The sequence below is a fragment of the Sycon ciliatum genome, chromosome 1, assembly GCF_964019385.1.
Source record: "Sycon ciliatum chromosome 1, ocSycCili1.1, whole genome shotgun sequence".
In the NCBI taxonomy this organism is placed as follows: Eukaryota; Metazoa; Porifera; class Calcarea; order Leucosolenida; family Sycettidae; genus Sycon; species Sycon ciliatum.
In genome coordinates, this window is record NC_088643.1 from 66,942,026 (window position 1) to 66,954,525 (window position 12,500).

The window sequence follows — 12,500 nt, forward strand, 5'->3', positions numbered from 1 at the left end:
AAAGCGTGAAGTGTGAAGAGCGAAGAGTTACTGCTAGGTGCGGGCAGTGTATTACACTCTCCACTTTCTCCACCAGACGCTTTCGGTAGGAGTCTGCTGATGGGATGGGTATATTCCCGAGGGAATGGCCGAGGTCCGTCCGTCTTGGTGGGTCCATAGCTGCGGTATCTGAGAAAGAGTGCTCAATCTATAAAAGAGAGCCTTCACACAGGGGGAAGTGGTCCCGTCCACCGCAAAGAGGGCTCAACAGCGCTGGGGTGCACTGGAGCTAGTACACAATGTATATAAGGGTTAAGTTTTAACTCATTTCATGTCCTTCCTAATCCTAGATTGATTTGATTGATTACACCTCCCCTATTAGCCATGAAGCATGGTGGAAATAAACAGAATAATAATTACATATACTCAATCCGCGGACAGCATGCTGTTTCGTTCTTTGTGAACTCATCAGCACAGCACAGAGAAAATGAGGCCGAACCTGATAGCAATGAAAATAAAATTTCCAACTGAGCCAGATTAAACCAGGCCCGAACGTACCTTGCCAGAGTGCTCAAACTCACAAGTCAGTGAGCTCTGCGTAATGCAAACAGCAAAGGCACTACCCCACATGAGAGTGCTCAACTACCACAAGAGCAGGAGCGAAAATATTATAATTATATCTGCACACAAAAGGCACAATGGAGGTTTACAGAGTTGTCGCAACTCGGAGTTTCTTGCTCAATGCAATCATCAGGTGGCAGAAGGAAGTTTTCCTCCTCGTACAATTATATCTGTGTGGATTCACAGGAAGTGTGAGTTACGAAGTCTGAAGTCAAGAAGATGTTGAACGGTCTCTGCTGGGATGACGACTACACCATACTCCATAGCTCAGTGGTTAGAGCATCGCTAGCTACAAGAGAGGGTCCCTGGTTCGAGTCCTGGTGCTGACAGTCAATTTTTTCTTCAGACTTTTCCCGTTTGTGTCTTTCCCTCAAACTAGTCAAAATTATATCATACAGATGTGAGTCAAAAAAATGCAATCTTTGTACCGCGGAAAAATTCCACATCCTGACTACACCCAAGAAGCTCCTACTCAACAAGCGGTCTGAGATGGTCTCGAAATGCAGGCGCTAGGCATGAGAATAAGTTCCGCCTCGCAAATTTCACACCTATCACATGAACTGACCAAGTACTGTACTGCACTTTGCCTGAGCACCCATTATCCCTTGGCCTGTTGTTGGCGATGCCACTCTGCTCACGCCTGCCCGTCACCAAACGACTCCCTACTTGTAGTGATCTCACTGGGCCATTGCCCGCCACCCTCCTGGCACCCCCCCCCCACACACACACATCTGCTGTACACTGCCTCCCCATCGCCTCTTTCCGCGCTTTCATGCTCACACCTGCCTGTTGCCCGCCACCCTCCTGGCACTTCCACTGTCGCGCCTTGGCCCGCGCCAGCTTTCTCCCCATACCTCACACCAGATTTAGCGCTAAATTTGTTTATGCTTGTGGCCCTATGTGTTTATAAGCATACTGTTGGGTAGACCCGAGTATCAGTTGTCTGATGAATGCCTAGCGGCATGAAACTCAGAGTTACAACCAACCTGAACGTCCTCCGCTGAGTCTGCTATGTAGTCAAACATGTCAACAAACAATGGATCACTCGTAGTGTTTTGCTACTCTGAGTTTCATGCACTATGTGCAATCATCAGGCAAACAATATTCAATATATAAAAAATATTAATAATTATATGTATGTCGTGAGCGTGGTAACATATCTTGACAAGGCTGGAACTCTCGCACGAGTACTGACGAGGGTACAGCAGTGCATTAATTTTGACTTCTGTTCAGCTGACTGCAACCACTCCTGTAGAGTGTACTAGTGGTATCATCCTGCTTAGTAGATCTACCCGCAGCAGTGACACCAATCCAGTCTGCAGGATGGTTCTGACATATCCAGCACCGCTCTGACATATCCAGCACCGCTCTGACATATCCAGCACGCTCTGACATGAAACTTCTTTCTAGAAGGTTCTTTAGTTGGGAGAGCGATTTGAGGAAGCCTAGCCATTGGATGTTTGTCGCCATTGTTTCAAACAGTAGCTACGTGTATACTGATGAGGCTACAAGTACCAAAGTCAGTATCATGATGTTTGCTGACACTGCACCGCATTGCAATCACTTCATTGCTACCGATATCATCTGGAGTCATGGCCGTACCCATCATTTAACGTTACACGGAGAGATACAGACGGGTGGTGGATGTCATCGAGGGGAACTATACCTCATAGTCACAACGGCCAAGGTATCCCGGAGACAATGAAGGATAGGTACGCCGGTCTCCCGGGACGCTCCATCTCGTGTCACCTTCCATGCGGACCACGGTTCAGGTTTTCTCCTAACCCCAGTGTGTTTCATATCAAGATGTGTGCTCTGGTCTGATTTGGCTCATGAATAGATGAGCAAGACTTGTTTCTGCAGCATCATGGTGTCATAGAACTAAGCTGCTCACATCATGCTTCGGAGACTTTAAGTTTAACGTCCAGCTTTCAGCACTTCAATAGCCCCCCCCTTCTAGATACCTTTTCTTTTTCCTTCTCCCTCTTTTCTTTGATTTAATATTAATTTTCTTTACGTTCCTCAGCCGTGGTTGGCTTTCACCCCCTCCCCTTTGACTGGCAACAACATGCTATGGGACTTGGAATAAATAAATAAATAAAATAGCAAGTTACATGTAGGTGACTGGCCTCTGTCTAAAAATGATTATGAGTATGATCCCATGATTATGATCGTACTCTTGAGGTCAGTTTGCTGATACGTTTCTCGTCAGTAAAAGTGGACTCTTTCTCCTTTAGAGATCTTCTTTCTTTCTATCTCTCTATTCTCTCTATTCTCTCTCTCTCTCTCTCTCTCTCTCTCTCTCTCTCTCTCTCTCTCTCTCTCTCTCTCTCTCTCTCTCTCTCTCTCTCTATCTCTATCTCTATCTCTATCTATCTATCTATCTATCTATCTATCTATCTATCTATCTATCTATCTATCTATCCCAGGACAAGGAGCAGATAACATCGTTAGGAAATACAAGTAAAACCAATCCTGTCTCTCTCTCTCTCTCTCTCTCTCTCTATCTCTATCTCTATCTCTATCTCTATCTATCTATCTATCTATCTATCTATCTATCTATCTATCTATCTATCTATCTATCTATCTATCTATCTATCTATCTATCTCTATCTCTCTCTCTCTCTATCTCTCTCTATCTCTCTCTCTCTCTCTCTCTATCTCTCTCTCTCTCTCTCTGCATGTACAGTGTGTTTGTTTTACACATGCTAAATGTATTGATACTACATTGTACTTGCTACGTAATTCTACTTCAGTTTTATAAGCAGTCAATGTGTGGAATAATAGCTCAGCCACAAAACGTGGCGGCTGCAGCTCTACCGTGTGTACCATGCAGTACCATGATGTACCATGATGTACCATGATGTACCATGCAGATCAAGTAACTGTAAGTAAGTTCATGCAAGTTGCAGGGGGCCACAGCGTGGGCTCAAACCACTACTGCAATTACAGACATTACTGGTGTCAGTGGTGTGAATACGTGTTGCAGCAGCCAGCAGCAGGACATACTATTATCTTCACATCTACGTAAATACTTGCACGTATTTCTAGAATACTCGATCGTCCATACATGAATGATGTTTGTGATCAGTTTTTTGATCAGTTTCACCATTATTCATAACCTTCAAAGACTGATTTCATTCATCCCCGACCACGTCCGCATGTACAACCTGGCACAGGTCCAATCATGCTTCCATCAAGCTGGCTGAACGCTGTGACCCTGGTGACGCTGAGAGCATGATTGTAATGATTGTCTTTCCAACTAACGTAACGCTGGAACTGGAGTCTGACGGATCGGAGAGGTAACTGGTTAGTGTGGACCTGAACCGGCAGTTTGTCGATGGCAACTCTCTAACTCCACGAAGACCGTAGAATCACGAAGATTGCAGGCCACGCTTGTCACGGTTAAATATTTTGGTCTCGTGACGGCAGCCGAGCACAATGGTCGGCCTCTTGCAACACTCTTTCGAAGACGACAGCTGTTGATCTCATTCGGACAGCTCTGTCATATCAGACACGACGGACGGTGCATGTCGGGCTTAGACTCTGCTATTCACCTGCCCACACAGCGAGGTACAACTCCCCCACACAAGATCTGCAGGGCATTGCAAAAAGGATTTACTACATAGTATCTTCTGAGCTTTCCACGATGACAGGTGAAGTTTTACAGCGATTGCACTCCGGCACGAGAAGCGTCTACCATGGTCTACAGGCAGTCACCACCTTGTCGAGGCAGTGACTCGCGCGAGTTGGCTACGGCCAGCGCCCGGGTCAGTTGTGGCGACTGTCAAAATTCTTCCTTCTGACTGAGTTCGGTGTTTGGAGTGTGACAAGCTCAGGTGACTGGTTTGGCAAGTTACAAGCAGGCAGCCCGGAGATAATATCATTACAAAAGGGTTCTATCGAATGGCACTAACGTCGCTGTCCAACGCCAGTGAAGGCCTGAGTGGCTTAGCAAAATGGTCCAAGAACGGCGGCTCCGAGGGCGGCCGCTTAGTCTCGTTCCGTTGTCCAACCTGACCGGTCTGGAGTTTCGGGCAGAACAGAAGCAGCAAATAACGTTAGGAGTTCTCAGTGGTGAAGCGACATAAGACAACTGGGCAGATAGAGTTCAACATCACCCTGATCACTGCCGTCACATGTGTGTGTGTGTGTGTGTGTGTGTGAATCAGTGCCATCATTGCGTGCTCGCCTGCTGTGCACTTCGTTGCTTACCGGCCAGATCATCAGCGTAGAGGAATAGTTCCGTTCCGAAGCCGGCGAAGGCAAAGGTGAGAAGCCCGTACTGATTTGGATAAGGACGTGGTCGTGATGCTAAATTCATTTTTACTGGTTCCACTAGCACACAATCGACATGACTAGATCGACCTCCCGTCGTACAGTACACGCACACGCGAACTGCTTACGTGTCTATGTGTTGTGAGTGTCTGTGCGTGTCTGTACTCTGTATGTATGTCTGTATGTCTGTATGTATGTCTGTTTGTCTGTGTGTACCAGTGTCTGTGTCTGCGTCTGTGAAACAAACATTGTCCATTGATTGATTGTGCGACTTTCACCCTACATCTACACAACAGTACAGCTATGCAGTATGTGCACAACTCCGTGATGTACACTTCACTTTCTCTGCTCACAGCTCTGGAAGCTTTACATCAACGTTCTCCACGTGCCTTATTCCAAAAGTCAACATGAGCCAGTAAAGTAGGGGAACGTTGGGAACAATTTAATTACCCGTTTCCCTGATTATGCAGCCTGGCAGACACCCATACTTGAACAGACTACACTGTGATCGTCATACACTGTAATCCAGTAATCCTGCACATGCAGGGTGTAAACTTAGACAGGTGCTTGTCAAAACGTTCCTTCAGTACCAACAGTCGTGGCATGTGAAATCTGACTTCACTATGAGCGTCCTAACCAATGGCTTGTCCACCAACTCTGTCACGAACAGAGCTGAGCCGTGCAGTCACTGCTTAGTCCAGTGTTCAGTGAGTGTGGTCACTAGCTCCCCTGGGTTATGCGACTTAGTTATTCGCAGGCTGTCCAACCGTCCTGCTTTGACCAGGACAGTCCTGCTTTGGACCCAAACACGTGCATATATTTACATGGGAGAGAATTGCCTTTCTATACATTGTATATAGGTGTCCTGCTTTGGAATGGTGGCAAGGTTGGACAGACTGTATTCGTTATGTAGGAGTTCGCTTGCTCACACCTACAGCCTAATACTACAGACAGATAGCTGTTACGACATTATGACTGTATGTCAACCTTTAAAATGTTTTTTTTAAGGTTAACTTAATTTATGACCTAAAAACCGAACTAAAGAATGGGTAACCGATAGAAATAACGTGTACGCACTCATACCACGACACCAGAGGAACAATAAGTACGGATTTTAACGTTGTTTTCATGTGACGATCATCAGAAATCTTTATCACACTGAGATGTGAGGTCTGGTGTAGTGGTATGACTGTATTCACATTATTTCCATCGATTAAGGATTTTGTCTCCTCGCCGACTTAAAAGGGGAAGTATACCCTAAAATCAAAGTTTGGCCAGTTGTAGTCATCGGGGTGCTGAGTCGAATAGTCTTGGTCCGAGGAAGCTGAGACGCACCCTTCCTCCTTTATTCCCAATTGAACTCACGCACTTCCACCGAAACTGGGTGACTGCGCCCTACTAGAAGGGGATTTGTATGCAAAATGTCACTAAAAGCGCCATTTCGTTCTTATAAAAGCACGGATGACCGCGATTGGCCCATATGTTGTAGTCATTAATGGGCGCTGAGTTGACTGGTTTTAGTCCAAAAAGGCTGCGATGTAGCGTTCGGCCCTTATTCCCAATCGAACATGGGTGAGTAAGCGGTCACGTGCTCATGCGTACACCAGTCACCTGGTCACCGTGCCTGCAGACTACAACTTTCACACCAAGGTTCAACTTAAAGGTTCAACTCGAGTGACAGGACCGCTGTAAAAGTTGTAGTCTGCAGGCACGGTGACCAGGTGACTGGTGTACGCATGAGCACGTGACCGCTTACTCACCCATGTTCGATTGGGAATAAGGGCCGAACTCTGCATCGCAGCCTTTTCGGACCAAAACCAGTCGACTCAGCGTCCAAAAGACTACAACATATGGGCCAATCGTGGTCATCCGTGCTTTTATAAGAACGAAATGGCGCTTTTAGTGACATTTTGCATACAAATCCCCTTCTAGTAGGGCGCAGTGACCCAGTTTCCGTGGAAGTGCGCGAGTTCGATTGGCAAATGGGTAGCCGACTTACAGCCTTTTTCTCTCTCACTCCCTTTTTGATGACCCTCAGTTTTTTTTCCCTGATCGACCCTGTTTGAAGTTGTACATTGTACTGTTGAGGTAACGAACTAAAAGAAATCAAAAACAAACAAAGTTCAACTGTCATTAGCGTGGAAAACGGTTGTGAAATGTATGTATTACAAAGACTGTAGTCAATGTAGTCACTTAAGTGTTATTCACAGTACCGGGATTGTGCTCTGCAGCAGCATGGCGGCTGGCTGAATGCCCAGGGGAAAACCCCTCGTTTAATGAGTGAATAACTCACACACTGAAGCTTATAGTTTTCCTTGTAATCTTGATATCATAATTTCTCCATGAGGTTAGCTACCAGGTTGAACGATATAATTATTTGGATCATCGTGAAGTCTGGATAACCTTACCATGCCTTTATAAGTATTCTTATGGAATATGGCGATGGAACCGGAACTTGTCATTGTCATTGTCGTTTTTGTTGCTTCTGTTTTCTTACTTGGTCTCCCAGTAGATTTCAATCGGGATATGGTTCTTGGGCCAGTGTAGGATAAATACAGCTATTTCATGCGCGTGAATAGTGGCAGCGGGTAGGGTCAGCAACTGGATTTTCACAACTCTGCACATTAAAGGAGCTAATAGCATTTTTTTGGTATGTATTTGTGTATGCCTGTGTGCCTACTGATCTGTTAACTGTCGGCAGATTGAGGATCTGTTGACTGCGTGAGCACCGGAGGGTTGGTGCGCTTGTTAGGCTGTAGATACACTGAACACCCATCGAGACAGGGTGAAGTTGCTCGCGGTAACAGTGGCAGATCCATCCCGCAACAATGTCAGCTCATCTCACGGTCCATGACCTACTTGTCCATGCTACCATTCTCCTGGTCTGTTCTTCGTTTGCTGCACCGCAGCCCATTCAAAAGGGGTGAGTACAGTCGATGGCTGAGAGTGGTCGTAAGATGGGCCGTACACTGACAGGTTTGCCATGATAGGTCCAGCCTGAAGGTGTAGCCTTCCCCTCCCAACTCACCCAAACCTCCCCTCCCAACTCACCCAAACCTCCCCTCCCAACTCACCCAAAACTCCCCTCCCAACTCACCCAAACCTCCCCTCCCAACTCACCCAAACCTCCCCTCCCAACTCACCCAAACCTCCCCTCCCAACTCACCCAAACCTCCCCTCCCAACTCACCCAAACCTCCCCTCCCAACTCACCCAAACCTCCCCTCCCAACTCACCCAAACCTCCCCTCCCAACTCACCCAAACCTCCGCTACCAACTCACCCAAACCTCCCCTCCCAACTCACCCAAACCTCCGCTACCAACCAAGTTGCATAACAGTTACTGTGGCGGCACGTTTCACCGGTACGTCACCACGTGTGTACCTGGCCCAGCTCTAGCCTACGTCACAACGTGTGTACCTGGTCCAGCTCTAGCCTAGGTCGCCACGTGTGTACCTGGCCCAGCTCTAGCCTACGTCACTATACATACTCGTAGACTAGCCGCACATGGAAACAGTCTATCTATGTAAACATAAATAGGTACACACTGTAAACTGAAATACCCCCCCCCCCCCCTCTCTGTCTCCCGGCGTGGTATTAATATCAAAAAGCAAAATTTCTGGAACTGATCCCTTAGTCACTCCATGATAATTATTTTGATTGGGAAGACACAGATTATGATTGACATGTTTCGCTGGTCACTTTCACGAATGCTTTCTGTGTGCAGGCTCAACACCATGGAGCAGTACTTTCAGGAGAAAGTAGTGGAGAAGGAATCGTATAAAGTAGTCGAGTCCTACCTTGGTATTTGCGGCATCTTCCCATGTCCCCTGTTCAGGTGGGTTCTAACTTAGACCCACTGACTGTGCCTACTGCCGAATGCACTAATGTCTGATGTGTCCTTTCTCAATTGTTTGATATAACAGGACCGTGTACATGTACTCTTTGGCCTAATGCGTATAGGGTATTGTACAACAGTATTGATACTTTCAAAAGTCGGACATTGAATGTTGACTTTGACGTTTCCTCAATGTTCAATATCTGCCTCATTAACACTATTCATACTATGTGATCTATGCTATTACTATGTGTAATCCATGCTATTACTACCATATTATCTCTAATATAAGCACAGTCTCCAATAATAGCACATCTCCAATAATAGAACACCTTGGGGCGGCATTCAAAAAATAAAGTGCTCAGTCTCCATTATAAGCACACTGTGTAAATTCATTATCTGTACGGGCGAAAAAACCCTGAAATGTGTGTGTCTGACATGAATTTGGCACGGAAACATGCCTCTGAAATGAGGTTGAAATAATAATGGAACAGTCTCCAATAAAGGAACGTCTCCATTAATAGCACGGGGCGGAGGTACATTGAAAAAAATAAAGGACCGTGCTTATATTAGAGATAGTACGGTATGTGTAATCCATGCTATTACTATGTGTGATCCATGCTATTACTACTGTAAGTCAACAAATATTCGGCGCATATTTATTTTCGGCTATTTTCGGCCTGGTCATGTTTGGCCGAAAACTTGTTGCGGCCGAAATTTTGTTCTGCAGGGTTCAGTGTGACAGTGTACACAGGCGGCAGCAGTACAGGCCGAGAATTTGATGCGGCCGAAACGGGTTTTAGCCCTGGGAGGCCGAAATTTGAATGGGCCGAACATTTGCAGACTTACAGTTTGTGTGATGTATGGATCTATGCTGGTGACTATTATGTGATCTATGCTGGTGACTATTATGTGATCTATGCTGGTGACTATCATGTGATCTATGCTGCTGACTATTATGTGATCTATGCTGCGGACTATTATGTGATCTATGCTGCGGACTATTATGTGATCTATGCTGCGGACTATTATGTGATCTATGCTGCGGACTATTATGTGATCTATACTGGTGATTAAGGGCGCGTTCGAATTGTCACTCTTCGACTTTTCGAGGAGTTTCGTTTTTCTGAAGAGGTGGCCTTATTGGCCTCTTCAGAAAAACAAAGCTCCTCGAAACTCCACAACCTCACCCGATGGGAGAGGTGGATTAGTTTCGAAGAGTTTGGAATAGCCACGCCACGCAGTACGTGGAGATGGTCGATCTGATCGGACGTCATCATCGCCATGACAATTCCACTGAAAAACTCTAAAAATGATAGAAACCGTTCTAATAGGACACTTCAACTAATCTCTTAATAAAATTTGTTTGAACAGTTGATGAAAACAATTCAAACGCGGCCTAAATGTGATCTATACTGCTGACTCTATGTGATCTATACTGGTGACTCTATGTGATCTATACTGCTGACTCTATGTAATCCATGCTCTTACCACTGTAAGTCGACAAATTTTCTGCCCATTCAAATTTCGGCCTCTCAGGGCTAAAACCCACTTCGGCCGCTATGCTATCACTGCCGCTCAAAGTAGAATTTATGTTATCCATGCTACTTGTAATCCATGCTACTTGTAATCCATGCTACAGTCAACTTCGCTTATAACGACAATCGGCGGGGCATCAAAAAGGTGTCCTTATCCGCGAAGTGTCGTTATACCCGAAGTTTCATTATGTGTATTACAGTGGGATGGGACTTTGCTCTGGGCATGGAAATTCTGTCGTTATTCGCGAATTGTCGTTATATCCGCAGTCGTTATTAGCAAAGTTGACTGTACTTGTAATCCATGTTACTTGTAATCCATGCTACTTGTAATCCATGCTACTTGTAATCCATGCTACTTGTAATCCATGCTACTTGTAATCCATGCTACTTGTAATCCATGCTACTTGTAATCCATGTTACTTGTAATCCATGCTACTTGTAATCCATGCTACTTGTAATCCATGTTACTTGTAATCCATGCTACTTGTAATCCATGCTACTTGTAATCCATGTTACTTGTAATCCATGCTACTTGTAATCCATGTTACTTGTAATCCATGCTACTTGTAATCCATGTTACTGAATTCTATGCTCTTACTGTGTGTGCCATGTTCAGGACAGTGACTAAATATCGGACCAAGGAGTACTACAAAAGGTCACTGCGCTATGTGTGCGTCGCGGGAGCTCGCCTGGACCGAGGAATTTGCAAAAGTAATTTGTCCATGTTTCCTACCGGTATACGATTTGGGAAATTTTCGAAATTTTCGAAATTCATCGATGAAGTTGCTAGCTATGTGGGCTCTGTGATGTTTGGTAGTTAAAAGAATCAATTTGCATATGCATGGGAACTGACTCGTTTGCCCGTCCTCGGATAATAGGTCACTCACACTCCTGTCGTTCACAACACAAGGGTCAGAGTCCTGCCGACAGTTCACATAGGCCAGTCATTTACACCGTCTGCTGCCTAGGTACTACCCTGTACCCTGTGCCCTGTACCCTGTACCCTGTACCCTGTGAAGCAAGCAGAGGAGGATCTCTTCTGTGTAACTTCACACTGTGACATTAGAGAGGTTAAGTTTCACGTTTTTTGCCCTTTTTCAAAACGCGGTGCAAATATCACGTTACGTGTAATTTTTAGAGGTTAAAGGGGAAGTGTACCCTAAAATCAATTTTTCACCAGTTGTAGTCTTCGGGGTACTGAGTCGAATGGTCTTGGTCCGAGGAAGCTGAGACGCTCCCTTCCTCCTTTATTCCCACTCGAACTCGCGCACTTCCACCGAAACTGGGTGACTGCGCCCTACTAGATGGGGATTTGTATGCAAAATGTCACTAAAAGCGCCATGTCGTTCTTATAAAAGCACGGATGACCGCGATTGGCCCATATGTTGTGGTCTTTTGGACGCTGAGTCGACTGGTTTTGGTCCGAAAAGGCTGCGATGCAGCGTTCCTCCTTTATTCCCAATCGAACATGGTTGAACAAGCGGTCACGTGCTCCGGCGTACACCAGTCACCTGGTCACCGTGCCTGCAGGGTACAACTTACTAGCCTGTTTGACCTTTTTTGGCGAGTTGAACTCGAGTTGAACCTTGGTGTGAAAGTTGTCGCCTGCTGGCGCGGTGACCAGGTGATTTGGGCACCCAGGAGCACGTGACCGCTTGTTCAACCTTGTTCGATTGGGAATACAGGAGGAACGCTGCATCGCAGCCTTTTCGGACCAAAACCAGTCAACTCAGCGTCCAAAAGACTACAACATATGAGCCAATCGCGGTCATCCGTGCTTTTATAAGAACGACATGGCGCTTTTAGTGACATTTTGCGTACAAATCCCCATCTAGTAGGGCGCAGTCACCCAGTTTCGGTGGAAGTGCGCGAGTTCGATTGGGAAAAAAGATGGAAGGGAGCGTCGCAGCTTCCTCGGACCAAGACCATTCGGCTCAGCACCCCGAAGACTACAACTGGTGAAAATTGATTTTAGGGTACACTTCCCCTTTAAGTTACACGTGCGACGTGACGTGAAATTTTGCCTGGCAGGATTCGGGTTTAGTTCGCACAAATATCAAATTTTCCAACAAACTCGATAAAATTCCGGAAACTCACACAAATTCGGTCGGAATAACCAAGCGAAACTTCCAAAAACTAACGTAATGAACTTACGTGCGGGACAGTCAACTCACGTAAAACACGTCAAATTTTACGTGAGTTTTTTTCACTTTTTGACGTAAAAGTTCACGGACGTAAGACTTTACTT

General features: G+C 45.8%; 1 protein-coding gene across 1 annotated transcript in view; it reads left to right on the forward strand.

Moving 5' to 3' along the window:
- Positions 1-4,465: 4,465 nt before the first annotated feature.
- The window catches only part of LOC135804992 (uncharacterized), a 19,136-nt gene continuing 11,101 nt past the window's right edge, over positions 4,466-12,500 (forward strand). Inside the window, exons 1-4 of the mRNA XM_065318976.1 lie at positions 4,466-4,871; positions 7,580-7,801; positions 8,604-8,714; positions 10,869-10,963. Coding sequence (XP_065175048.1) covers positions 7,707-7,801; positions 8,604-8,714; positions 10,869-10,963 — 301 coding nt within the window. The 5' untranslated portion in view covers positions 4,466-4,871; positions 7,580-7,706. The remainder of the gene's footprint in view (positions 4,872-7,579; positions 7,802-8,603; positions 8,715-10,868; positions 10,964-12,500) is intronic.